The 27,774-nt window shown below is 39.5% G+C and overlaps 1 protein-coding gene across 6 annotated transcripts in view; it reads left to right on the top strand.

The window, feature by feature from the left end:
- CAPRIN2 (caprin family member 2) overlaps positions 1-19,502 on the top strand; it is a 34,658-nt gene extending 15,156 nt beyond the window's left edge. Inside the window, exons 9-21 of one of the 6 annotated variants that reach the window (XM_055712328.1) lie at positions 134-976; positions 2,192-2,311; positions 6,138-6,269; positions 6,448-6,535; positions 7,230-7,285; positions 7,894-8,004; positions 9,691-9,801; positions 10,435-10,587; positions 13,511-13,694; positions 15,227-15,412; positions 16,322-16,422; positions 17,163-17,229; positions 18,592-19,502. In XM_055712328.1, the coding sequence (XP_055568303.1) occupies positions 134-976; positions 2,192-2,311; positions 6,138-6,269; positions 6,448-6,535; positions 7,230-7,285; positions 7,894-8,004; positions 9,691-9,801; positions 10,435-10,587; positions 13,511-13,694; positions 15,227-15,412; positions 16,322-16,422; positions 17,163-17,229; positions 18,592-19,160 (2,721 nt within the window). In that variant the 3' untranslated portion in view covers positions 19,161-19,502. The remainder of the gene's footprint in view (positions 1-133; positions 977-2,191; positions 2,312-6,137; positions 6,270-6,447; positions 6,536-7,229; positions 7,286-7,893; positions 8,005-9,690; positions 9,802-10,434; positions 10,588-13,510; positions 13,695-15,226; positions 15,413-16,321; positions 16,423-17,162; positions 17,230-18,591) is intronic. The other 5 variants (XM_027807681.2, XM_027807685.2, XM_027807682.2 and 2 more) reach the window with 5 other exon arrangements.
- The last annotated feature ends 8,272 nt before the right edge of the window (positions 19,503-27,774 follow it).

Raw genomic sequence — 27,774 nt, 5'->3', positions numbered from 1 at the left:
GCTAGTGCTTAAGTTGTCTAGGCTCTGCCTTTAGTCAGAAATTTTCAGTAGCTGGCTGACCTAACTTAACTGACCTGAACTGTAGTAGCAAAATGTTTTCTTGGGAGCCATTAAGTTTCTCTGGTCTATATAGTTTCTCAACAGGCGTTATTTGCCTGAAGCAGAATACTCTGTCAAGAAGAAGCCAGAAGAGCCCAAATCTTGGGAAGCTGAGTGTGCTAGAAAGCAAGAACCTCCAAAGTCCTGGGAAATGCTTGTTGATATTGAAGAGCAGGAACAGAAGCAGAAACAAGAGACCTTAAAGCCTTGGGAAGCTCGTGTTAGGCAGCAAGAACAAAAAAGACCAGATTCTCCAAAGCCTTGGGAAGCTCGTGTTAAAGAGGAACAGAAGCGTGAGTCTACAAAACCTTGGGAGGCCCGTGTTGAGGAGGAAGAACAGAAGAAGCAAGAAGCTGCAAAGGCCTGGGTAGGACGTGTCCGAGAGGAGCAGGAGTCCCCCAAACCTTGGGTAGCAAAGGTTAGGGAAGAGCAGGACCAGAAGAAACAGGAATTGCCTAAGCCATGGGTAGCAAAGGTTAGGGAAGAGCAGGAACAGAAAAAGCAGGAATCCCCAAAACCTTGGGTAACCAAAGTTAAGGAAGAACCACAGCAAAAGCAGGAATCTCCAAAACCTTGGGTAACCCAGACTAGGGAGCAACCAGAGCAAAAGAAGCCAGAGCCTGTGAAATCATGGGAAATGCCTGTTAGGGAAGAGCCAGAGCAAAAGAAGCAGGAGCCTGTGAAGGCTTGGGCTGCACATGTTAGGGAGGAGCCAGAACAAAAGAAGCAGGAGACTCGAGAGGCTTGGGAAAAAGCTGACAGGCAGCAGCAAGTGTCATCACAGCAGTTACAGAACCCTCCGAAGTCCTGGGGAGCTGCAAGTATTGGGCCAAAGGAGCAGATGGGGCCAAAGAAGTTTGATATGGAGCCCAAAGAAGTGAGTTGGCATATGTAGTATTACCTGTCATAAGCTTTTGACACTGGTGTATTGGACTAAAGCTACCTATTAGCAGAGGCTTTATAAGGTACATTTTGTAGGCCTGTATTTAGTCCTGTTTCATTCTTTCTTGGGGGAAATAATTCTGGCAGTTAAACTTTATATTTGAGTGGCAAGATGATCTGCTCTGCTTTTTACATCAACACGGTATTGCTGTGTTTGAGCCTTGAATAACTGCTTTATGCATAAGACAGAAGAATTAACTTAATTCATCCCTAGCTATTGGTTGTGTCCACTGTTATCAGTACAAAGCAGGTATGACTCATCCAGGGATCAAATACTTTGTCTGTGGCTGCATGCAAATAGCACTTCAGTAATTTTTTAGGCTTTTGATTAAAATAGCTGCTGATTCAAGAGATCTAACATCTAGATGAAGCAATACCAACTGTACAGGGGCTTAAATATGTATTTCCAGATGAATGCATAAACCATACTGCTGTCCTGGAGAGTCTAACAATAGCATAGCTTTTTCAGAAATGTGAAATGAAAGCTATTGCAGTGCTTACAGCTGAGCAGGCTGCTAGCCTCTGGTTACATTACCTTTTCTCACCTGTGCTTGAGTAGCAACTATTCTGATAACCGTAAAACTAGATAACTGAACTGTGCTTTGTCTACCATCTTATGTTAAGAGCAGTGACTTCAAGAAGAAAATATGGGGAATTGAGCAATTCTTGTACACAATGTTGTCAGCACTACTGTCTTGTTTCTGCAAGAAAGCAGAAATCAATTCATTCCATATTACTTATAGCAAATGATTAAGCTTAAAACTTTCCAGTAAACTTGGCATAACTGAAAAATGGATGTTCTTGTGCCTAGAAGCGGGAGCGTAAACAGAAGGTAGAATACGAGACTAAAAGAGTATGTAACATGCAGCACTGGGTAACAATGGGATAAAGGTGTTTCAGCTTGATCCATCTTTACACTCGAGCTGAGTAGAATCTTGTGTCCACTAGTGGTGGTGGTACAGGTATGAAATGTGGTTGCCTCACTAACTCTGAGCACAAGTAGGTGTTGTACACCCAACTCTGCATACTATCTGAACTATGGGAATAGTCTCAAGCACTTTAAAATGCTTTTGAATTTCTGGTGTCAGATTACTTTAAAGCTTAAATGCAAGGTGCTTCCTAACGAGATGGGGCTCTTATTTTTATATAGGATGGACAGATGGATGGCTTAAGTGGTGGACAAAACTTTGATGCAGTAAGGAAAAAGGAGGGTCTCCAGTCAGCTGGAGAAACTTGCAGACTGCCTAGGAGTCTTCATAGCAATGTGCAGGTGTGCATATCAGCAATATTAAATTAAATGTTGGAATGTGACGGTGGTGTAAGCTGATTGCTGGATTAAGTAAACAAAGCATATTTGTAAAGTGGTCAAACTTGGATTTACATAGACCATAGTGAAATGGCTTTATTTTTGCTTGGTAGCTGTTGACAAATACAATTTTGTTATTAGTATTGAGTAAGTAGAAAATAGTGTAGTGTCAATGTAACTAACATTATTTTTTAATAAAATTGGTTATGAATCTTTTGACTTGAGGCACATATGAAGAACAACTAAAATCATATTGAACTTCTTGGATAATGAAATTTCTCTTGCCTTTGCCTCTTCCTTTTTCATATAAGCAATCTTGTGCAATAGCTGCAACAATTTCACTCCCAAGGAGAATATGTAAGTGACTTTGTGCAGGGATCTAGGCATGGTAGATAAAAGGCCTATGTTGCTGCTGCCCTCTGGAGCTGAAATTAATCTTTCTTTACTCCCTGAAACAACTGTTAGAGCTTTGAGATCTTTTTAACAAACGACTAGGTTTTTAGATCTTAAAATATGCTTATTTAACTTGGTGTACCATAAGATGCAATACCTAAGAAGTTGTGCCTATTGTAGAGTGAGCTGATGTGCATGCCTGTTAAACTGTTGTTCTATGTAAATGTTTGCAACCTATGGACCAGCAAACTTGGTTAGAGCTGAATTTGTGGCCTGCTATGTGAAAGTGAAAGTTTAGCTTGCTCTGTCATCCAGTGCCACTTAATTTTTATACCTGCTGTGGGTAGAAAGTAAAAGTTAATTCTATATCTGCATGGCACAGCTGGAAATTACTGTTGTGATTACAGCTTAGGTATCACCTTTCCAGCTTACTTATTACTCCACAGGTAACAAACCTAAAGAAGAATTGGGAGTCCTGTATCATAGAATGGAGCTTTACTAGTATGTGAGGTGGTTGAAATGTATGTTAGCGTTATGTGTAAGTAGACCTTTAGTCTGTAAAAATGAAAATCGAGCTTTAGCAAGAGTTACCTATATATTGGTAGTCTGGCTAGTAAAATTCCAAAGTGGTCAGTGTACCTTTATGTTGACTTATTTGCAGTGGTTTAACAGGCCCTAAAACAAATTCTAGGTATTTCTACTCCAGTTTGAGTTGGTTCTCTAGGCATATATCAAAACAGTTTCTGCTGAGTGCATAAATAGTGTTGAAGGTTAAATTTTAGAAACATACTGTTACGGCAAGTAAGGTCCTAAACTTACCAGGGCTGTGTAAAACTCTAACCTGAATGTTAGAGTTGAACCACTGATGTTAAGTGATCTCAGCATATATGTTTGATGTGAGCTGGTCTAACAGGTTACTAAACTCGGAATCTGCTACCAGCTTGTAATGACTTCCAGAAACAGCATCTAACACTAGGCTAGAGAGAAAACTTGGTGTACTTGACATCCTTAAGATGGTTTTACCTGCTGTTTTTCAAAGCATCTCATTTTATAAAGGCATAAAACCTGAAATTACTTTAACTTCCTGATACTTTTGTATATATTCTGTATTGCACTTGAATATTTGAGTTTTGAATACCTTAAGTACCAGCAAAACAGCAAATCAGTGTGAGAACTTCACTATAGCTGCTTCGGGCTGGTGTGTTTTAATATATGCAGGAACTAGAAAATAACTTCCACAGAGTGGAGAGTCTGTGTTTCAGTCCTGGCTTAAAGCCACATAACTCTATGCTTGGCTCTTCTGGTTGAAGTAAAGAATGTTACCAGCATAATGCACAGAGTATAAGCTGGGGAAGGCAATGAAGACTTTAACAAACTGTAAAAGTATACAGAAGATTGTATCATCTTTGTAACCACAAGTGAAACAGGGCAGTCTCTTTGGCTTCCATGCTCTTGAGGCTGGTTTTACTTGTCTAATGTACAAGTCCAACTTAGGTAGCTAGTGGACAATTTTAATATCTTCAGATGCTACCAGACTTGACCTGGTTAGGTGACTTAAAGGTGAAAAGCTTGTTATCCATTTGCAAACATTCAGAACCCGTTTGCTAGTGTACTTGTGTCTTAGTAAACCGTAGTTAGGAGGAAGAGGGTAATAGAAGCATTAATCAGTTCAACCTGTAATGGATTTAACATAACAGCATGTGTTAAGATGCACCCTGCTTGTAAGTGAGGGATAATAAAGTGATGGACAGGAAGAATCAGATTCCTAGTAATTAATCTACAACTTGCTGTGATTTAACTTTATTCAACTGTATCTTTTGTCCTGCTCTTAGATCCTTCATAACTTTAGCTCCTGTTTGTTATTGGAAACTAAACAGTGACTAAGCAAGTTTATATTGCTGTAAAAGGTAGTGCTTGTGCATCAGGAAATCTAAGATGGAGTAGTACAAAGGTGCACTCTTCCAGCTCTAGAATAAAGTAAAACTTCTCACAGCTCAACAAGTAGTTACTGTTTGGGCCACAAATATTGGATAGAAATGGAGTCCTCTAGAGTTAATGATGTACTGCATGTACGTGGACTATGCTTTGTGAAGCTCACTAAATCCTGCAAGCTTCTTCCCTGTGCATGCTATTGGAGTTTTTGCAAATGCTAGTGATCAGTTTCATGTGACTGTTGAAGAAATGCAAGAGGCTTCTTGGGCTTGTCCTAAAACTGGATGAAGAGCTTTTTATCAATTTCTTCTGAATTTAGTGAGACAGATGTCATGATGCGTACCCTTCTGCCATATAGTCAAATTACTTCATACAAATACTCAACTATACTGCTGTACAGTGTATTGAAGTAGTAACCTCCTTTCAGAAAAACAGATGTTTATACTGTAGGAAAGTAAAAGCTTTCATGTGTTCTTGTGTGTCTCAACACTTGAGCCTGTTGAAATAATGCAAATACTTCATGTCTTCAATTTGCTTTTCTCTAGCTGCATAGATAAACATAAGTGCAGCAAAGCTTTAGAGAACTGATAAAAAATATGGTTTTAAAATACTTAAAGGAAGCCTGTTTCTTCCCCAAGCTGCTTTCAAAGGATATGTTAGACTATCTAGACAGTCTTAATATTATTGTCACTATGTAAGTAACAGGACTTGTGCTATTTGAGGAGTTTACAATCATGATTTTCCTGACACCTTAGATTTGCCTATTTTGTGACAATATTTTTCTCTTTCAAAGTGAAGTGAGAACCAGTTGTATGAGCTGTTAAGGGACAATCTGAAACAGTCAAGGAGTTTTAATGCACCATAGAAGTCCTTATTTAGCTAAAAAGTTAGGCTCCCCCATGGGATCCTAGGTGTATTTTTCATGCCAAACATTTTTCTGCAGGAGCTGGTGCATTAAGACTGTCTGGCTTATTAGTGAAAGCACTTTGGTCTAATCCTGAATAACCTGCTTGCAACGTATCTCTTAAGTGTAGTTTCTTAAGAATGTCTGGAAATGCCATCCTAAAAAAAGATCTGTACTTCTTGGTGTGGGCTCTACTGGGAGGAAGTATGTTTTAAACCTTCAGTTATGCAGCTTTGATTTAAGTTTGTTCTGGCCTTCAACTTAAATATGTGGGTTTCCTTAGATGGAGGTTCCTAATCTAGCACTAAATGCTGGCAATCTGCTGTTTTCTGTACATTTGACTAAGAAATTAAGTGAATTAATTCTGTTGCTTAACTAGTTGTGGCAACAGTAAGCTGATGTTTTTTTAACAAAATGAAAGCTTGGTTCAGGAAATAACAATAACAGCACAGAATTCCTTGACCCATGGTATCTGACACCTCTAAGTTGCTTTGGAAGTTTATTGGATAAGGTAGTTTGTCTTGTTTCCAGTATTGGATTTAATAATTTTTTCCTTATTAGGTGCCTAAACTTGCACATCAGCCAGCTGCAGAATTTTGCTCTACTTCAACTCTTCCAAAAGATCCAGTATTGAGAAGGGAAAAACTTCAGGATCTGATGACTCAGATACAAGGGACTTACAACTTCATGCAAGTATGTTTTTCTCTGTAGCACAAAGCTTCAGTTCCTACTGGATTAGGGAAAACAATATTAACAATGCATGTTTGCACTGAGTAAATTAATCTAGCTCTAACAGCAAGTTGTCTCATGTATTTCCTTTGTATCTAGGGTTTAATTTTTTCTCCCAACCAATGACTTTTTTTTTCAAAAGGAGTCCATTCTGGATTTTGATAAAGCTTCACCAAGTGCCATTGGTTCATCCCAACCGCCTTCAGTTACTCCTGCAAGTAGTCCTGTAGGTAGGTAATACTGTAAGTGTAACTTGTGTATAAGATTTTTGTAAATGCTAACAGGGTTTGCTTGGGCTGTAGATCAGTAGGCATTGTGAAGACAGCTTGTCTAATTATGAAGAATACCAATGTCTAATTTAAAAAAGGCAGCTCGAGCCTCTTCCCTGCTTTTTTGTTGCTGGAGGTGGTTTCAGTTAGTGTTATCTGCCTGGAAATGGAATGCTTGTATAATCATTGACTGGCATGTGCATATGAACCCAGCTGCAGAACTGACATGCTCTATCTGTGTAACAAACTTCTCTAGATGTGGTGTGGATATAGACACAAGGTGTGAATGAGCTCAGGATAAAGAGCAGTTTTCTAGCTACACTTAGAAAACTGGAACTTTCTGCAAAGGGCTGTACTGAGAAAATGTTTGGGTGGCTCTTGGGCTGTAAAACACAATTAACCAGTTCTAAATATTTAATGTTTTAATCTGGAAAGTGGATATCTCTTGTGGTAAGATACTTTTATTCACTCAATACCTGTCTTCAACAAGGGAACTGAAGCTTGGCTTACTGATGCCAAGTCTAAATATTTGCAGTGCACACACTGAAAAGCATGTATCTTCTTATACCAAATGTTTCAAAAAGTAGAACTGCACACTGAAACTACATTTAGTGTTGGAATTTAAAAGTAAATGTTGCTTAACATTCTTTTACAGCTTCAAAAGAACAGAAACTGCCAAGTCAGAGTGATTTTCTTCAACAGCCCCTTCAAGTAAGTTAGAACTGTCCTGAAGAGGCAGAGCTGTAGCCAAGGAATGATACAGAGGTTACTTACTAGACTTTAATTGTTTTTCTTGTCAGTAGTTTTGTAACAGATTTCATATAACTTAGTAACTTGCAAGTCTAAGATCACTCAAATGCTGACAAAGTTGGCTGCTCTTCTGCTTGAAAAGTAGCAACAAATATTTGGAATTTTGTGAAGTAAAATGAATGTTGAAGACATGCTGACATAGTTTGAATATTTAATCCATAGATTCAACTCATAGCTAAGCTGCATGCAGAAGAACATGCTGCTGCTCTCCTAGGTAGTGCATGTCTTCATATTTGAGATCCTCACTTATGGCAGAGGGACAGTGTCTCAATTTTTAGCAGCCATGGTTAAGTGAACCTTAAATTCATTCACTGTGCTTGCATGTCTTGCCACTTTGGCTTGTAAATAGGTTTCCTTGCTGCTAACAAGAATTCCTAGGAAACTGGTCAAAACACTTCACCTCCTGCCTTATTCTGAGGTTTACTTTGAAATGCCCCAGTGTGGGTTTCGGTGAAATGCAACATTTAAGATAATCTTTCAAAACCTTACCTCTTTTCTCTTTGTGCAAGGCTGCTCCTTCATCCATGACATTGCATGGTTCAAATACTTCCCTAGCATCTGCTGATCAGGCTCTTTCTGGCTCTGAAACTGAAGACTTGGTGGCATCGCAGACACCCCAGGTAATACACCCTGGGATATCACTGGCATTCAGAGAGCTGTCTTAACAGAAGGCTGTGGTGAGGCCTCTCCTGAATAACTATGCTTGAACAACATACAGGGACAGAATGCCAAGTAACAATAGTATAGCTGACATTATGGAATACTTGAAGAAGGCTGGGAAAATTTTCCTAATAATGCATAATGCAAAGTGAACAGTCTGCCCCTTGAAATGGGAAGGCTGTGGGATGAAAAAAGTGTGGTCCACATTCTTGTGGGAACATATGAGCAGCATAAATATTTGCTTTGGTTACAGTGTAGAATACTCCCTCTAATGACAAAACAGTGGATGCATGAGTTGGGATGGATATTGTTATGAAATAGCAGACTTCTGTGTAAGCTGAAGACTGAGATGTGTTCTCTCAAGCATTAACTGAAGAAATACTGGGAATCTGACTTAGTGGTGTTCAGCCAAGACCTCAAACTTGCTTAACTGTAATTATGTGCAGTTAAATCTTCAACTAGCATTCAAATATTGGTTAGAGCTGAAAATAGTGTTTCTACTTATGCAGATCACTGTTTTAAAGATCTTTTGCTGAGTGTTGCTGTGTTTAGAAACACAGTTGGCTTTTTCCTCTTGAACTCTCTAATACAGTGTATATAGATTATAATGGAGAGATGTTCATGCTTTTAAAACGTTTTTGTTGATGTACATGCTATCAGTATACTGTGTGCATAGCATTTACTCTATCCTTTAATGTACTATATAGTTGAATATAACAGTCCTGATCGGGATATTGTAGTCTTGCTGTCTCTTGAAGCAATAGTTTTGGCCTGGTTCTTGACACCTTCTCTTCACTTCTACAGTGTCGTAAGACTTGTTGGGCTGACAAGGATTGACTTTTGCTATTTAATATGCATCCAGAAGATTTGTGCTGTGTTATAATGTAGAACATCTTATTTAGTAGTGTTCTGAGTTTTTTGCAAACTTATTGTTTGGAATTAGGGTTGCTTATGCCCAGCACACCTCTGCTCCCTTAAGCTTGAAATGTGGTGTTTTGTCTTCTCCAGTGCAGTTTCTTGTGGAAAGCAGTAGATAAGCTTTGTTTGGTCTCAGCCCAACCAGGGAATACACAGTGACAGTGCACTCTCCTGGTACACAAGTGCATGCCAGATCTGTCTGATGTATCTGTGATGGTATACATAGTGAGAATGGGACCGGGTTTTAGCCCTAGGCTGTGTATCTAAGTATAAGCAACTCTTAAAGTTAGCATTAGAAGTGTGAGTCAAAGATAGAATATGAAAAGCTTGCAAAAGCAAGCAAAAATTTGGCTCTGAAGCTATGTTCAACAGAGTTTACCAGAAGCCTAATGTTAGAGATGTCTTTCTGTGTAATTTAATGAGACGGCTATGTGTCAGACTTCACTGTAAAAAACTGCTTGAAGCAATCTACAGTTCACCTGACTTTGCAGGGCTAGCTGTACAACCTCTTGTGTAAGAAGGGTGATCTAAGTCTGAATCTAAAGCTAAGTACTTGAAGCTTTTGGCTGAGATTAATATTAGTATGTTTACTTTGGACTTAATGTTTATCGTGGTCTTTCAAGATCCACTTGTTTAAATTTATATACTGGTATGTCATAGCTCTAGCAGAACTTTGTGCTTCCTGCAATACTTCTTGTAATAGCAGGTGCATATATGGTTTCTTCTAGGCATCAACATCACTTTCTCAAGAGACTGAGAAATTTACATCTCAGCCACTGTATCAGACAAGTTCACGTATTTCTGAGCCACTGATACCCAAAAAGATTGAAATTGCCCAGGTGAGCTATCATGAATACAGGTGAGGATAAACATTGATTGCTTAAATGTCTAAAGCCTTACATTCCTTTTGACTTCTGATTCCTATAAATATTGGTATTCTAAATTAACACTTCATTTTGCCATCTGCACAGATGAGACTTAATGCTGGTTAATACTTTGTCTGGACAACTCAGCTTTGTTTCTAATCTGAAACATGATTGACTAAGTTGAGAGGGGAAAAAATCAAACCCCTAAACTTCCTGAGTTCCTTTAGAAAGGAGAAGTCAATTTTAATATCAGCCAGACAATAATCTTCCAATAAATAGAACAGCAGGCATTATGTGTTTCCTTAGTGGTAGAAAAATACCTAATGTCCCTTTATTGTGAAATTATTACAATGAGTGGTATGTATAGTAGCTCATAGGCACACTTCTCTGAATCAGCAGAGATTGCAATAGAAGTACTGTTTGCTGAGGATGCACAGCAAAATTTTAAATTGTAAGCAAAAGCTATTTTGTAGCTCTACTGTGTCCAAATGTCATCCTGTAGAAACTGCTGACTTCTGTCAGTCTAGGCTTTAGAACAAATTAACTGCTTCTGTTACTGCCTGATAACTATCAAGTGACCTTTCATTACACTTATTCTTGCCTCAGGCAACTATTCCCCTCCCAAGTGAGCCACAGTCACCGTTGCCTACTTCAAGCACCTCCATATCACCAGTGCCACCAGCGCAAAGCTTTCAGTCTCCTCCAGCAAGTAGCAGTTCTGTCACAATAACAGCAGCTCCCTTTCAGGCTATGCAGACTGTAAGTATGCAACTTGAGGCCACAGAAGAATAATTGATGGTAATGCTAATAACTTGGTCCTAATACTGGGTAGCTGGCTTCTCTTAATATAGTACAGAACTTGATAGATCATTATGATGTTTTAATGCTAAAAAAAACTAGTTTAGTAAGTTAGAACCCTGCTTCTCCAGTGCTGTCAGAACTTAAAACAGATCATCTAAGAACAGAGGTCCTGGTTTTGCTCTGTATAATCCCAAAACCTAATACTGGGATATCTTAGTAGCCTCAAGGAACTAAAAAGGGAGAAGTGAGACCTGAAAGAAGCAGACTTATAGCTGTGCCCCAGGGTAAAGTTCATTATGCTTAAACTGTTCTTATGCATAAATGTCAAATAGACTGCAGAGGAGAGAGGGAATTCTGAAGTATATAGCTGTTAGGACTAAAAGCTTTCTAAAGCCTGAACTGATCTTGCTGCTTTTTAAACAGTTTGCTTTAGTGGGGTAAAACTAAACTCCACTGGAATAATGGAAAATGTGTCCTTGATAGGTTATTAAGCTACAGCAGTCTATCTTGTTAACAAGTACTCAATATAGATATCAAGGGAATAGTCCACACAGACAGAGTGGCATTTCTTGCAAATAGATACTATTTTTTTTCAGGCTGTACATCATTACTAATGTTCTCTAACATTACTACCATTGCTGCTGTCTAGTAATCTGCAGTGCAAGTTTAGACTGACTTGGAGGATGGATCTCCATTTAGTTGTTAATATTCCCTTCCTTGTACTTAGTCAGACTACTCTTCTGATGTCTTCTGAAGGTGTTAGAAACATTCATTTAATGTTCTTGCTTAAAAGTGGTGATTGAGATTCTCCAAAAGCATTCTCTATTTCAACAAATGTAGCAGTGCAGTTCCACAGCTTGCTTGGACAATCTGAATCTTGCAGTATTGAGATGTATATAGTAGGATTTTGTGGAAGAAGGTAGCTAACAGCCTTTCAGAGCACAGGAATTAAGAACTAAGACACCTATGACATCCTGATGTGGTCTGTAGTAAATTACTACATGACTCTTCTTGGTTTTTTGTATTTGTAGAACAGTCCTCAAAGGTATAGAATTTTAATATACACTTTAAATAATGCAAGTGGTGGCAGGGAGATTGTTCTTTCTAAGACAGATCTACTTAAATTATGCCAAGTGGCTAGGTGGTGACTTCTCATGAAAGTGGAGAAATAGCAGCATGCTATCTATTATCAAGGAATCTAGTCTTTTTGGGGACCCGGTCTATAAGAAGCATCTGTCATGATATAAATATGGAGTCTTAGTTTCAGTCATTCTGATTATATCTGAACGTAGTGTCCAGAGTGCTTTTGATCATAACAGTACCACCGAAAGCTCGCTTGAATGAATGCTGTGGTGTTTCCAGGCATACTAAACGTTCAAGATTTTTCTTGGGATTTGTGGGTCAAACTGGCAGACAGTCACTAAATTGCTAGGATGTCAATTCCTCTTGTGGTAGCAGTCTAACTTTGTAGTGCAGGGTTTTCTTTCTACATTGCCTAGATTCTCATTGCTGCCAAGAAGACGCAGCCACTGGATTTCAGTAGGTAGCCAGAAGTCAGATGGTTCCTCGCCAAATAGTGGTAGTACAGTGACCGTAATGGAAGCATCTGCTTACATGTCCTCAGATGTCTGAACATCCTATTGCTGCCTTTGTGCTTATGAAAGTTTAAAGGCAGATCCTGCCTGTAGCCCTAGTCCTTGGAATTCTGCCTGTAACACTTGCTGTAGGAAAAAGTAGACCACTTGCTACAAATACTCCAGGATTTGGGTATTGATAGCCTGACTGCACAGCATCCTTAAATTTCTTTTAGGAAGAGGATTGCTTTGGATGACTTGGATTACTTCATCTGGTAAAATAAAGACAGAATTTGTGTTTTATAAGGGGTCAAAATTTATACTTGACACCTCAGTATCACAAGGGGTTTCTCTCTCTTAGAGGCAGCACTTGGTTTCTTGACCCTGGAAAAAGTGTTCATTTCCCATTTTAATTATAGAGGCTTCTACAACTGGCAAGAATTGTCATGCTATGAAGCTGTCCCTTGCAAGTACCTGTATCTTGTCCTGGTCTGTCTTCAAACAGTTCATAGTCTTGGAAAATGGTCAGATACACCTCTGGACTCGGTATCAGTACTGCTGACAGGTCTTATGTGAAATTCAGATCCTTTTTACTGAAAACAGACTTCTTTCTCCCTGTTTGATCTTGATACTAGTTGTCACTTCTAACAGCATCAGTTCTGGTAACTTTGGATTATTGGCTCTAAAGCAATAATAACTGGAGTGACTGAACTCTAGTTAGATTTAACTAACAGTAATATCTGTGTACCACCATACTGCACAGGCTATAATGTTAAACTTTGAATTACAAGTTGCTAGGTTACATATTTACTCAGAGGGAACTTAAAATGAGTAGGAAGTTAAGGCTCAATTTACCAAAGGGGTGAAAGCTGTCTAATAGGGTATTTGAGTGGATTGTAGTGTTGCATCAGGTTCCAAGATGTGTGAAGACCCAAATTCTTCCCATATCTCATCTTGGTATAGGCTGTCACAGCCATAGGTTAAAAGCTGTAGGACAGGTAGTCAGTGAATTCAAGAATGGATTTCCCATAGAAGAAAAATAGCTTATGGCATGGCAGCTGTTCCATTGATCAAATTCAGTAGCTGTGTCAAGCTATGTTTCTTGGGTAGTAGCTACATAAACAGTATTAAGCTCTTTTACTAAGAGGGAAAAGGATGAAGTACAGTGTTCTTGATTATTTCTAAGAAATAGTTGAAGTTCTGAAACTGGTCTGGGTGTATGGATTTAAACCACAGTGTAGTAGGGTGGTGGCATTAGGCAGGGTTTAACTGGTAGTGTTAAGCATTTGTCTTTAAACATGTTGTAGGTATTTAAAGTGAATGCACCACTGCCGCCACGTAAAGACCAGGAAATTAAAGAGGATTCTTCATATTCGGCAGGATATAACCAGAGTTTCTCTACAGCAAGTACACAGACTCCTCCTCAATGCCAGCTGCAGTCTTCTCATGTTGCAGAACAAACAACTCTTTCACAAGAATCTCTCTCTTCAGGTGAGAACTGTACTTGCATCTGTATTTCAAGTGGTCTTTAAAGATCTTCAGGTTATAGTAGTATTTTAATTCCCCAATGTGTGCTGTGAGTTGTAACTCAGTGAAATTCTTGAACACTTATGTAGCACCTGCTAACTTTAGGGTTACATCAGCTCTTATCTAGTTGACCATATGGTAGGTAAACTTAATTTCAAAACTGCTAGCAGGATGAAAGGCTGCTTCAAACTAGTTTCTATACTAGTTCCATGGATGTGCCTGAATTTCCCAGCAGGTGGGAAATTCAGTCAGACAACTGTTTGCTTTGAATTGAAGCAACAATGAAATACTTATTTAGAGTCATTAACTTGGTCTCTGGTAATAGTAGTGCTAGGAGTTGCTGAGTCCTAAATAAAGTTGGAATAAGCTTTCAGTCTTACCTGTGGAACACTGAACTTCTGTTAACTGTGGTCTTGAGCTCATTTATTCAATGGGAAACTGACCTGCTTGACATTCTGATACTGTGCCAGGTAAATTTATAAAGTTGATGCTAAACTTGAAACGAAGCTAGCCCCTAAACATGCCTGAAACAGGTTCCGGGATAAAAGGAAGCTCAAAACTAGGGATCTGGATTTAAAAGACTATCTAATCAAGTGATTCAAGGTCATTTAAAACTAGTTTTCTGCCAGAGAAATCTTCATGGGTATTATACTAGAAATAGACATACTGTGTGAAGTCAGTGAGATATACAAAGATTAAGAGCTCCAGAGAATGAGCATACTTACATGCAGTCAGGAAAGCATTTGTAGCTTGAATGCTCCTTGTCATCACTGAGACTACAGGTGATCAACCTTCTACACAGTTTTTTGATGGAACATCATGATTTATTGATTAACCTTGTGCAGTTTTAAGCTTTTTGGATTGATGGAGTAATACAAAGTGTGGGCCAGTGGAAGCACACTCATGGCTGCAAAGTCTGTATTTAATATTACTGTGCAATCAAGTGGTGTGTGAAAAGCATTCTTGAATACCTGTTGCTTGGGGTTGAACTGCCTGATAACATGTGGTAGGGTCTAAAGAGACTGAACCCAAGTATCTAGCTTTCCATAGTTGTCTCATTGCTATCTAGATAAGATTGTCTTAACATTTTGAAGGATGTCGACTCTGAGGTGACCTAGTTTATCAGTGTATTGGAACTGCTGGTTCCAAGTGAAAAGTCTTAAGCAGGTGTTAATTCAAATTTATTCTAGCTTTGTTTTCTTGATGCTGCTACCAAGCTTGTTCTGACCTGTGCAACTGAATCTTGCTGAATGCATCAGAGGCTTACAATGACAACCTGGGCTGTCTACAGTATACTTTGTTCTATAGAGTGCAATACTTGTTAAAGGGGAGGATCCTCACTTATTTGAAGTAATGAAGGGGCAGAAGAACAGGATATTCAGAGCAGTTTAATCAGTCTCTGAACCTCCTAATGCTGCCATTGCTTCTAGTGCTTCTAGGTGTGGTAGCTTACTACAGTTAAAAGCTTTGAATTCATCTGTGTCTTCTGTTTTAAGCAGTGAATTACCAACCTGATGGAGCTGTTCCTGTTAGCAATGGTAGCCTTGCCTTTTATCCAGCACAGACTAATGTTATTCCCAGACCCCCTCAGCCTTACCTTAACAGTCGTGGGTCTGTCAGAGGATCTGCTAGAGGTGGAAGGTCACTGGCTAACTCATATCGCTCCCCTGGTGGGTACAAAGGTATGTCTGTATCTATTACCACCTTAAATCTTGTGTATTTTCTCTTCAGGTGTCACTTGCAGTATTTGCCCAAACCAAGATATTCTTCTTAACACTGCTGTCTTTAATATTACCAGCAGAAACTGGGATGGGGGGGAGGTTTCCAGTAGTGGAGAGCCCTTCTGGATTAATAACAAACTTAAGAGGAGGATTGTTTAGTCTCTGCAAATCAGTTGCTATTCTGCTGCTAGCTGAAGTATTACAGAAAGCTTAAGCTGACTTTAAGCAGATACTAACTTGAAGTTCTTGGTAGCTGTGGTCTATTCCACTTTGAAGTGGAAGGGCATTTTCTGTGGTACTTGTTTCAGTTACTGGGCTGAAACTGCTCCATACCTTGTAGGAGCATGTACCAGCCAATGAATTGTATGGTTCTAACTTAACAGCAGTTAAGGGTCTGGTAGTATCTGGTTCTAAATTGCTTGCAGCTCCTCTTTGGTAGTTAGTCCAATACCTAAAGAGGCTAAATATTATAGCACCTAAATGTGTAACAATAATAGCTAAGCATCTGTAATAGCAGAAGAAATTATTTCTTAACTTTATGTTAACTTGCTAGATCCAGAGATAAGATTTTTCTCAGCTGTTCTGTGCAGTCCCATTAGTATCAAACAGGCAGCTCTTAAGGTCTCACGTTAATACTTATACACATGTAGTTTTGATACATCCACAGTAGTTCAGAGTAGCTAATGAAATGCATTCTTTATGGGAGTACTGAGACTGCTTCAAATTCTGAACTAAAGAATGGATGTGTAATTGCATAACTTAATAAATTAAAAAAACCCATGGTAATTGCCAAAAGGGAGCTCCAATTGCATTCTGGACTTGTACTGTAAACCAAACAATGATACTGAATAATCAATCTTACTTGAACAGGTTTTGATGCTTACAGAGGTTCACCTTCAATAAGTAATGGCAACTATGGCCAGCTGCAGTTCCCTGGTAGAGATTATGCTGGAATGCCATATTCTCAGAGGGTGAGTATTGACTTTGTTTCCAGTAGCCTTTTGAGCACTATACAGGAGCTAGGTCTCCAATACTGTAGCTTTTCATTAGCTTAACAGGTGAACTATTCCCAGCAAGCTAGAGGTTAGTTTTTTCCTACACAAAACCCTTTTTTTGGAACAGTAGATGGCAGTTGAAATAGGAAATCCATTCAGACAAGAGTTCAGAGGTCAAAATCTCTGACAGATTGAATTTTAGTCTGAAGAGAATCTCTGAAATGCAAGCAGATAACAAATAAGGTGTGTTATAGTAAGTCTATTTTAATTTGGATTTTAAAGTCGGTACTCAGTGCCTCTGTAGCATAATGAACTCCTAAATGGGACTGAATAGGTGGTTAGGCAAAATAAGTAAAATCCAAAAAACGTGTAAGAAAGCAAAGGATCCTGGTGGGAGGAGGGTCTTCAGCTTTTACATGAGATATATTCTTCTGTACAGACTTTGAACAGACCTGAGGCTTAAGGTATTACTCAAACTGAACTGAGCATATAGTTCAGAAGCTTAATTTGCAGAACCAGCATCAAAATAGGTCTTTACCTTGCAATAGCTTGTATGAAATTAAATTTAAGGTAAATAGGGCTGTTTATCTACATCTTATTTCTGAACTCCATTGTCTATTCTAGAGCTTGAATTGTGCAAATGAAAAGTACTGTATTAGGCCCAACTGTTTTCAGATTTGCTTAGCAATCTTCCCAATACTTCTGTTCTTGTCTAGGATGTTAATTACCAGCAGTGCTATAAAAGAGGTGGGATAAGTAGTGGTCCTCGAGCAAATTCAAGAGGTAAGACTAACATCATGTTCCCAGTGGTACGTATACGTGCTTGGGTGTAGCAGATGGAGTGTTACTGTGAATAGCAAGAAAAAGTGTACTACTACTGATCAAATGGATCAAGCTTGGTATAAATTAACCAAGCTAGGTGGAAGCTTAAGTACTGTTCTTAACACTGCATAGCAGATTTAACTTCACTATTCTCAGTTTGGTGCCTTCACATGTCAAAGTTCTGACCTCACTGGACTTTCTTCACAAATACACTGACTAGTAACACATGCACAGAATGGTTCCAATGCTTTTTCTGGCTGCTTCTGTTAATTGCACAGTCCCCCCTGATTCTAGAGAAGTTATCAGATCCCAGAAACCTTGGAAGATAACTTTTAATGAAAAATAGTTTGGGAATATAGCTTTTACTATGTACTTCCATGCTGGAGTACAAAACTGAAAGAAATGTGTAAGACTAGCTGTCTGAATCCAAGCATGAATAGCATGTATTTTGAAAAGTTGTAAACAGGATGATTTAATCCTACTGTATGTGCTGGAAAAAGCTGGATTTAGTATTGTAAGTGAAAAGTGACATGAACAGTAGCTGTAGATTGCTGCTTTGAAGAATAAAGGGAAATGATGGCATACCATGGAAACTGTTTTAGGATAAAGCAGGTCCCCTCAGTCTGAGGGAGGACTCATAGAATATACTTCAGAAAGAGAACTGAAAGAAAGACAAGATTGTGGTGAATTAACAGCTGGCAGAAGTACCCATATTGATGTTAAGATACCACAGCAACTTTAGTTTTATTGGGTATCTTAAAGTGTTTCTTTCCTGTGGAAATAACAATGGTTTGCAATTTGAGTGTGACTGCTTTGTGTTTCTCAGACCTATTAATGTTTTCATTCTAGACCCTTTTAATGCACACTTTTGAAAAGATAAACAGCTTCATTTTGGGCTGGGGGGTGCAGAAAGCTTAAAAGCAATTCTGGTTCTTGAGACTGAAAATATTCTAGCATCATAATCAGATACTATGTAACTCCAGAAGAACAGTATTGATGTTACTTGAAGTGCAAGTTCAGATCTTGAAGGTGACTAAATGACTACTTCATGCTGATACGTGGCAAATAATAAAGCTAAACCTATTACAAGCTACAACCCTCTCCTGCTTATTAGTATGAAAAGTAATTGTTTGTAGTTAATGATGGCCCATTTTGCTGAATGCAAGTGTGAATATAAACCAGCTTCAGAGTTCTGTCCTTGCTGGCACCTTCTGACAACTTGCTGTAGCTGAAAGACAAATCTGTTGCAGAGCCTATACACTTGCAGGCATAATATTATCCTTCTGTTATAGTACTCATATCATTTCTAATGATCTTTAACAGCAGGGTGGAGTGATTCCTCTCAGGTGAGCAGTCCGGAACGAGACAATGAAACCTTTAACAGTGGGGACTCCGGGCAGGGAGACTCCCGCAGCATCACCCCTGTTGATATGCCAGTGACAAGCCAAGCTGCCACCATACTACCAGTGCACGTCTACCCCCTTCCGCAGCAGATGAGAGTTGCCTTCTCTGCTGCCAGAACATCTAACTTGGCCCCTGGAACTCTAGACCAGCCAATTGTGTTTGATCTGTTGCTGAACAACCTTGGAGAAACTTTTGATATCCAGCTTGGTAGGTTCAACTGTCCAGTGAATGGTACATATGTCTTCATCTTCCACATGCTGAAACTGGCTGTAAATGTTCCCCTGTATGTGAATCTTATGAAGAATGAAGAGGTCCTAGTGTCAGCATATGCAAATGATGGGGCTCCTGATCATGAAACGGCTAGTAATCATGCAGTCCTGCAGCTGTTCCAGGGAGATCAGATCTGGTTGCGTCTGCATAGAGGAGCCATCTATGGAAGTAGCTGGAAATACTCCACCTTTTCGGGATACCTCCTTTATCAGGACTAAAATCCAGTGCGATGTTTACAGAAGAGCTGCTCCGAACACCTTGGTGGAGGGGGGTGGGACTAGCTTTGCACTTACTGACTTTATAGAAGATATGTGGTTCCATTATTGGGGGAAATGATGGTCCTGTTATGCAAGGTGAAATCATGGAGTTGGGGTACTGAATCAGCACTAATTTGGCACTTTAATCAGTTGTGATGTAGCCTTGCTAGTAAAGCTGTGAATGTATATTGTTTGCACTTACCCTAAACTGTATTAATGTCCAGCTTACTACACTATTGATTGCCTCAAGTATGGGCTATTCACAATGCCTTGTTGTGCCTCAATAAAACAAGTTAATATGCATTTTAGTATTAATCTTGCCAGTGGTCTTTATTTTAAAAATAAATCAACCAGAGCTTATTCCTGGTGTGGGGTGTACATGCTTACTACATAGAACTGTTATTCAAGTTTCAATAATTCAATGTAAACTACATAGTTCAAATGAGTTTTCTTGGTGGTTGCCATTTTCTAGTGTTCCCTTGATCAAAATGAATTTAACGCTTCGTTACCTGCTTCCTTTTTAACTGAACAAGAAATTGGAAGCTAAATGCTACATATTTCTTTAAGACTGCTTACTTTAAATGCATATCCTGTCAAGATCTAGCTTAGTCACATCACCTGTCCTTCAGTAGTGATGCAGTTGAAACTCTTAAACCTCAAAATGGTCACTGGAGGGCTGGCTCATGTTGTTACCCAGCTGCAGTGTATTTTGAAGTTAAAACTGATGCTTGTGAAGCAGATGTGTATGGCTTCCCTTCCCTGTGGGACTTGCATCATATTGTAATGCATGTTATCTCCTTTCAGGGAACTGCTGAGGAACTTGGTATTTGTAGTTGAAGCCTGCTGCTTGCATTTTAAATCAAACCTGAATGCAAATGCTAGGAAGCATTTATGAAACTACTTTCTTACAGCTAATGGGCTGTGTGACCAGTCTTCAGCAATCTCTCATGGCCTGAGAACTGAAAAGCTATGATAAATCCTTGTTTAAGCTGCAGCATGTCATGTACTATAAAGCATTTCAATGTTCAAAATGGAAGTATGAACTAGGAAGAATGCAGGTCATTGGTTCCTTCTAATTTTAAAATCTTCAGTAGTTTGTTTTGGTGTACACAGATGAAGTACGGCTTACTGCTAAGGTAGCTAGTGCAAAAGCCTGACTGGTTTCTAAGGATGAACTAGAACTATGCAAAGTAAAAGCAGTTCAGTTATCTGCTTATTTAAATAAATGTGAAAACCTAAATGGAGTAAACATCAGACCTGACACAAAGCTGCTGGTTCTTGGTAACTGGTTTCAAAACTTCCAACTTTTAAAACAGTTCTCCCTTGGTACTGTGCAGATGCTAAACCCCCTTGCCTAGCATGACTTCCTAATGTTACTGGCACAAAGATCTTGGGTTTATTCCAAGTTGAGATTTCTTCTTTCGTACAGAGTTTTAAAACGAGTGATCATACTCAAGTCTTGGATTAATTCTTTTGGCAAGTTCTGAGATGAGAAGCTTAGGTAGGAAAAAGCTTTAGGCAACCTAGTTTTTACTACTACAGTCAAAAAAGGTCAAGCTTTAACTATTGACTGCTAAGCCGGTATGTTGTGGTTTTTAATGTGCTAATTCTGTTTTTAGCCAAGAGGAGTCTTATTTCTAGAACACTCAATAGAGGGTAGGTGGCAGGAGTTTAACTAGCACCTTTTTTCTTGAACTATTAATTCTCCTTGCATATTAATATGGGTATATGGTAGACAGCCTGAAGTGCTAGGATAATTTTCAGCTTGCAGTAGCTTTTTGGCTATGGATAAGCAAACTTCATTGATTTTCTAACAGGCTCGCAACTCTAGATAATTTTTTTTTACATGGAGGACTGATGCTGTTGCCCTTCTCCCAGGCTCTCTGTCTAGGGGCTAGTGAATAAGTGAGCCCTATTATATGCATAATGTGCGTTATGCATATAGTGTATTTGGCAGGATATCCCTTGCACTTCAGGCTCCCGTAGCACGGGCTGCTTCATTTAGCATACAGCTTATTCTCCTTGTTTTTATCATATGTACTTGTATGATGAATTTCCTAAGTTTTAGGAACAGGTTACCAGTACTTTTGCGAAGCTCAGCCTTTGGCAACCTCAAATGTGAATATGTGAAGCATATGTTGCTTTCTTATGCTCTAATTCAATAAGTCTGGATAGCTGCTTGATGGACCCATGTTACATTTCTTTAAGGCTAATTTTATTTCTTACTGGCTGATCTAGCGAAGCTTTTTACATACTCTAACTTGCATGTATTTAAGTATCTTGAGGTAAACATCTCAATTTTGGAGATGGTTGTCCATCTGTGTAAGATAGATTTTTAAATTTCTGACTAAAGGAGTATACACTGTCGCATTCAGAAGCGTGCAGATATGATGAAAACTGAAGTCTAATCATTATACCATTCCTTGATAGTAAATTTGACCGTAAATCCTATAATGGTTGTTTTTAAAACCTTCATATTTTTCTAGGCTTTATCAGCCTGAATTGGAATAATCTCTACAGTACCATGTACTTTAAAATAACGTGTTCGTTATTAAAAAAAAATACACAACTTGGACAATTTTTTTCCCATAAAATAACTGAAAATATGATGAATTTAATCTTACAAGTTTCTCGTATAGTACCTTCTTAGCCAGAACTGTTGGTTTTCACTGTGTTTCTAGCTGGAGCTGTGAACACAGCTTTGGCTAACCTCTGTTATGAAAAGGAAAGTAAGTACAATTGAACAGGTATTGTGATAAAGAAGTTTTCAGATTACACGTGACTCCAAAGGCTAGTACTGAACCTTAAACGCTAAGGCTGTGTTTAAAAATGTACTGCAAAAGACCAAGCAAAGCACCTTTTTTTTCCTTACCAATAGCTGGCCGAAATCCATGGGTAGAATTTGCATTTCTAATCTTCAAAATACCTAAACCCCTGACTTTATATGATTTCCCATAATGATAAATACTAGGATATTGATAACTCATTCTTTATGCTTCCAAATTAATGCTTGGTTTTGAAAGCTTCTCAAAGTACTCAGAGTATTTCAGTGCGTTATTTACTCACACGGTATTAGTCTACCTCAGTATGTCCAGACTGAAGATCTAGATCCACACGCTACTTGTGGGCACAGCACGGAACGGGTGAGTTTCGCAGCTTGAAAATATTTGAGGTAACACTAGTAGAGACTGTGTAAACTGTCTGACTATGCTTTTTTTCTCAGTTTTTAAATGGGGTTGCTTGAATTGTTGCACTGATGATAGGTGCATAATGATGTAGGTGATAATGCCTGAACTATATAAGGGTGATAATCAGGTCTAATTAAAACATACAAAGGGGCATCATAGTTCTGCTAAATTCCTATTGCTGTCGGCTATGCAAATAGGATACCACCTAAATTTTCCCCAGTTTAGTTACCTTGTGCAGCCTGCCAAAGTTAAACTGCAAGGGTAAGGACCTAACGCTGTTTTTGATTTGGACTGAGTGAATTTCTATGTTTCCTTCTCCAAGTTCAGTGAAATAACAGAACTACCCTGAAATGGGAGGGTGCACAGGTTTTGGCTGGGGTAGAGTCCATTTTCATCAGAGTAGCTGGTCTGGTGCTATGTTTTCTATTTGCTACCAAAATGCTGTTGGTAACACAAGGATGCTTCAGTTACTACTAAGCAGCGCTTACATAGTGTCAAGGCCTTTTCTGTTTCTACGCTACTCCACCAGCGAGCAGGCTGGGGGTGCACAAGAAGCTGTGAGGGGGCTGTTGTGCTCAGCCATACAAGCTGGGGGAAGGAGGAGGAAGGGGGCACGCTGGAGTTACAGTCTGACATCCCAAGTAACTTCTGCATGATTCCTGGAAACAGCTAAACACTTGCCTGCTGATGGGAAATAGCAAATTACTTTCTTGGTTTGCTTTGCTTGAGCACATGGCTTTTGCTTTACTTATTAAACTGTCTGTGTCTCAACCCATGAGCTTTCTCACTTTTGCCCTTCCGATTCTTTTCCCTCGTCCCACCGGGAGGGAGGGAGGGAGGGAGTGGCTGTGTGGTGCTCAGCTGCCTACTGGGGTTCAACTGTAACAAAGGGTTTCTTAAAGTTTTCAAAATACGAATGGACTTGTGATTTTTGTGTTTTTTCCAGGTTATGGAAGTGAGAGGAAACCATGAATGATCTACCTGAATTGTCATGTGATTTCCTGCAGCTAAGGAAACCTCCATCCTGCAGGCTGCAGTGGTGGTGCAGAGGATGTCACTGTTCTGTTGTACTGGTTCAGTTTACCTACCTTTTCCTCCCTGACTGGTCTAAGTTATCTACAGCTGCTCCAGCAAAACATTCAGTGGGGGAGATGGCTTCAGAACTTTAACTCTGATCAAAGTCTTGTATCCGGAGGCCTGACATACATTTATCTGCATGTCATGCAGATCATCCTTGCTAGCGCTTCATCAAATCTATACGTTCCTTCTGAGAAAATTAAGTTTGAGAGTCTTGTGGAGGATACAAGAAGTCTGTTGAGTATTCTAATTGGAGATCTACTGTACCCTAACCAGATACAAATGAGTTAACTCTAGTTATGCGTTTGTTCACAAGTCTCTGATCAACTTAATTTTGTGTCTTGTCTCCTAACAATTCTATTAAGAATGAAAAAGCTTATACATTTGTATCTGCTGACTAAATGTTTCCAGGTGGTGTAGTTGGAAAAAAAAGTGCTGTGAAGTACTAATTTGGCCGGAGACTACTAGTTCCTACAGCTTTTGGACTGTTTGGAACTCAGATGAGTAAGGTTTGAGATGGGGTTGATATGGAATGAAGGCTTTATGAGAAGTACAGATCCAATCACTTTGTCACTGGTTTACTACAATGAAGTAAACTCTATATTGTAAATAGTGGATTACTTTTAGCCTGTAGCACATCACACAAAGGATCATTGTTGTCTTTCTCATACTTTTCCATGAGTACCTCTTATTAACTACAATTTACAACCAGATACTATCCGAAAGGAGCTTGGTTGACCTGATAACAGAGCAGCTGTTCCACGCCAGCAGAAGGCGTTACACGTAGCATTCAGATAAAGCACTACCTGCACTTCAAAACAACCAAAAGTCAAAGGACTAATTTTAAGTAACCAGCAATGTTTAAGGCTTTTCTAGTTTTTCTTCACCTCCCAAAGTTCTTGAATTTAATTGAGTTATCTTGATAGCAACTCCATCAGCAACTTTGTCTGACTGTCATTGAGGTCAAATTTAACGTTGCTTTAAAAATCCTTGGCTTTAGCAACCGAGTTTCAAAATATGATTGCTTGTTCTAAATACTTCCTAAAGCTGTTGTTATAGTGTACCTATAGAGTTCTGGAGCTTTAAAAAAAAATAAAAAATAATAAAAAAAATCTTTGCTTTCCATTCTCTCCCCACATCCCTTTTATTCTCATCCCTTTTCTCTGTACTTCCACACTAGTGCAACTTGGATTTCATTTACTTATTTTTAATTTCTTTATATATCACTTGTCCCTTTCATATTGGGTCTTCTCTCACTAGTAGTGTTAGACAGTTGAGAAGAAAATCTCAGAATTCTACCTCAGATTCTTTATTTTGCAGAGTAGCAAAACAGATCTAAAAAAAACGCCCAACATTCTAATTCAGTTCTATATCCATTATTTTGAAGTAGAAGTAGCCCAAAACATTAACAGAATCTTTGCTCTAACAAAAAACTATACTAATTCTTGCTTATATGTGGTTACTTTCATCCTGAAGGTTTTGAAATTACATAAAAATATTTCCATTAATGACTAAAGTTATTTTTTGAATAATATAGCCACTGGTATCTATGGAGGTTCACGTTTTACAGAAAGAAGTATCACACACACATCAAACCCTGCACACAGACTAAAATGCTTGTAACAATACTTCCACAACTAAATCACTGCTGACATATTACAAAGGAAATAAGCATTGTTGAACTGGATGTTACTTGCTTTAGAGACTTGCTGGCATTGCCTCATTGATGGCTGTGTGCAGAAAAAGCAGGTCTTAAAAGCAAAATCTTAGGTGTAAAAACTTTTTCACTTATTTTGTAGTGAATCTTCTGTGTTAAAAGTGCCATTTTAAAATACAAATGCTAAGTGCAATAATATGATTTTAAAAAATTTAGGAAGATGTAAAATAGCCTTTAAACATATTTTGTTCTTTATTGATATGTTTTACATCACAAGACTAAAGTCCTTCAAGAAATGAATTTCCGAACTTTTGAAGTTATCACATTACCATAGATGAATACACAGAAACAGAATAAAACAGAACTGTTTTTAAACTGCCGTAACATGCTAATTTGGGAAAAGGAAGTACAGATACAACACTACAAGTATTTTAAAGTAATTTGTTTTAGTATGATACATGATCCAAGGTCTTTAAAATGGGCAGTTTTCACTGGAGTAGTCTTATTTGCTATCTTAACCATAAAGGGAAAATGACAAAGAATTACCATAATTAACAATATATGCTTTTTTACGCTCACATTGTGTTTATGATTACTGAACATACCTGAACATCACCTGCTTCTAAGAAGAAGAAATGAAAAGGTGAATGAAAGTACCTACGATTTCTTGCTACATGCTGTACAGCTGCGTTACTGGAGAACAGAAAGACAGTTCTTGAGTGACAATGATCAGGCGTTCTGCTCCATCACTTCAAAAAGTGATGAAAACCACAAGACAGTGCACAGTCTCCAAACAGTAGACAGGTATAATTAATTTTTACAGCTAGATTCTTTTTTAATTATCAGAAAACTTATTAAGGGACTTCTTTTTATGAATTCATTATAGTATTAGCTGATGTAACATTTTCCTTGTAAACAATTTAGGAACTGAAGTTATTGAGTGGCAGTAAAGATGTTGTGGCAAGCATTACCGTATAGTCCCCTTGGTTAGAGCAGGGTATCCCTAACCATAAATGGTACTCCTGTGCATTTAGCATTGTCAACAGTATTCTTCAGTATAGGTCAGGTAATATGTAACTTGAGGGAAGTACTGCTGTTTTCGTAATTGAGGAGCAGTAATGAGAAATGACGTTTTATACTGTAATTGCAATGAACAAATGACATATTGTCCAGTTGTATTCTTAAAGCGTCTATAGAATGATCTTGTAATTGCCTTTGCATTTTACTCTCCCAAAACACAGTAAATCAGGGGTCCTCAAACTTTTTAACCAGGGGGCCGGCGCGCGGATGCAGTGGCAGGCAGTCATCTGCGGCTGCTTGGTTTCCCCCCGCCAACCCCCGGCGGGGTGTGTGTGTGTGTGTGTGTCTGTAAATACCGGGGGCTGGATTGAGGACCCTGGGGGGCTGTATCCGGCCCGCGGGACATAGTTTGAGGACCCCTGCAGTAAATAGTCTTTCTGTTCTTTCTACCAGTTAATCACACATCTCTGGTTTGTAAATGTTACGTAAAATATCACCTGCAGAAGTAACCAAAGGATTTGGCTCTTTAAGATCATTATTAGTGATGAGGGTTTTCTTGCATGCTGTTGGTCTGTGAACTGCACCTTTGATAGTCATCTTACGGCTGCATGGATATTTAAACCTTCCTTTGGTTCATCTGCACATTCCAGGATCTAAGGGGAAAAATAGGACAGAGGTGGAGAATCACAGTGGGGCTTGCAGTTAGAAGTGGTGTCTGTATATTCCTGACAGCTGAGCGGTAAGCACCTTCCACCCACTCTCACACACAAACACCATTAAGATAAGCAACCCATTGTCAGGGTCTACTACCCTACCTAATGAGGACAAGTATCACCAAGAAACGTGCTCAGAAACATACTAGGAATTACGATGTGTGCCCCAACTACTTATTTTAGGAAGCTCGTTGCAGCAAATTTCTGTCTTCTCGCATGTTGCAAATCTTGCCCAGCTGCACGTACCTTAGGTACCTGGGCAACTGTGTGAGTAACGCCAGTTCTCCACCATGGAACTGGTATCACCGCTGCGCAGCCTTGGTGTTCTCACTTTTAATTCCTGTGCAAACAACTGACATAGTAGCAAATACAGAACAATGAAGCCTGGTATACAAGCTGAAAAACTACTAGGAATAATAATAATAAAAGGTAAACTGTTAAGAAGGAAAAGTAGGATTATTTGGGCTTTTTTAAGTATGTGCTGGCACAGAGGGATGGGGCGGGGCAACCAAGCGCCTTGCGGGACCGGTGCGCCTCGGCCAGCCCCGCCAGCCCCGCACGGTGCCCGGAGAGGCCTCAGCACGGCTGCGCCAGCCCCTGCGCCCTCGGCAGCGCCGCCCCCTCGCGGCCGCAGCCGCCCGGGCCCGCTCCCCGCCGGGGTCCGGTGCCGCAGGACCCGGCTCCCCGCTCCATCGCCGTGACAGCGGCGGTGTACCATCAGCCGAGCCCCCTGCTGCGGTCGGAGTACGGGGCAGCGCTCCCGCATGCAGAGGAGCGGCCAGCCGGCCCCCCGCCCCCGGCCGCTGTCTCCCTCAGTACGGGGGAAGCGGTGGGCTCCGCGGCCCCGGTTCCGTACCGCGACATGGCCGCCCCCGCGCCACTCCGGCGTGGCAGCCGGCCCCTAACCCCGCCCACCGCCG

The sequence above is a fragment of the Falco cherrug genome, chromosome 5 (genome assembly GCF_023634085.1).
Source record: "Falco cherrug isolate bFalChe1 chromosome 5, bFalChe1.pri, whole genome shotgun sequence".
Lineage (NCBI taxonomy): Eukaryota > Metazoa > Chordata > Aves > Falconiformes > Falconidae > Falco > Falco cherrug.
Note: the sequence above shows the minus strand (reverse complement) of the source record. Positions and strands in the feature narration are given on the sequence as shown.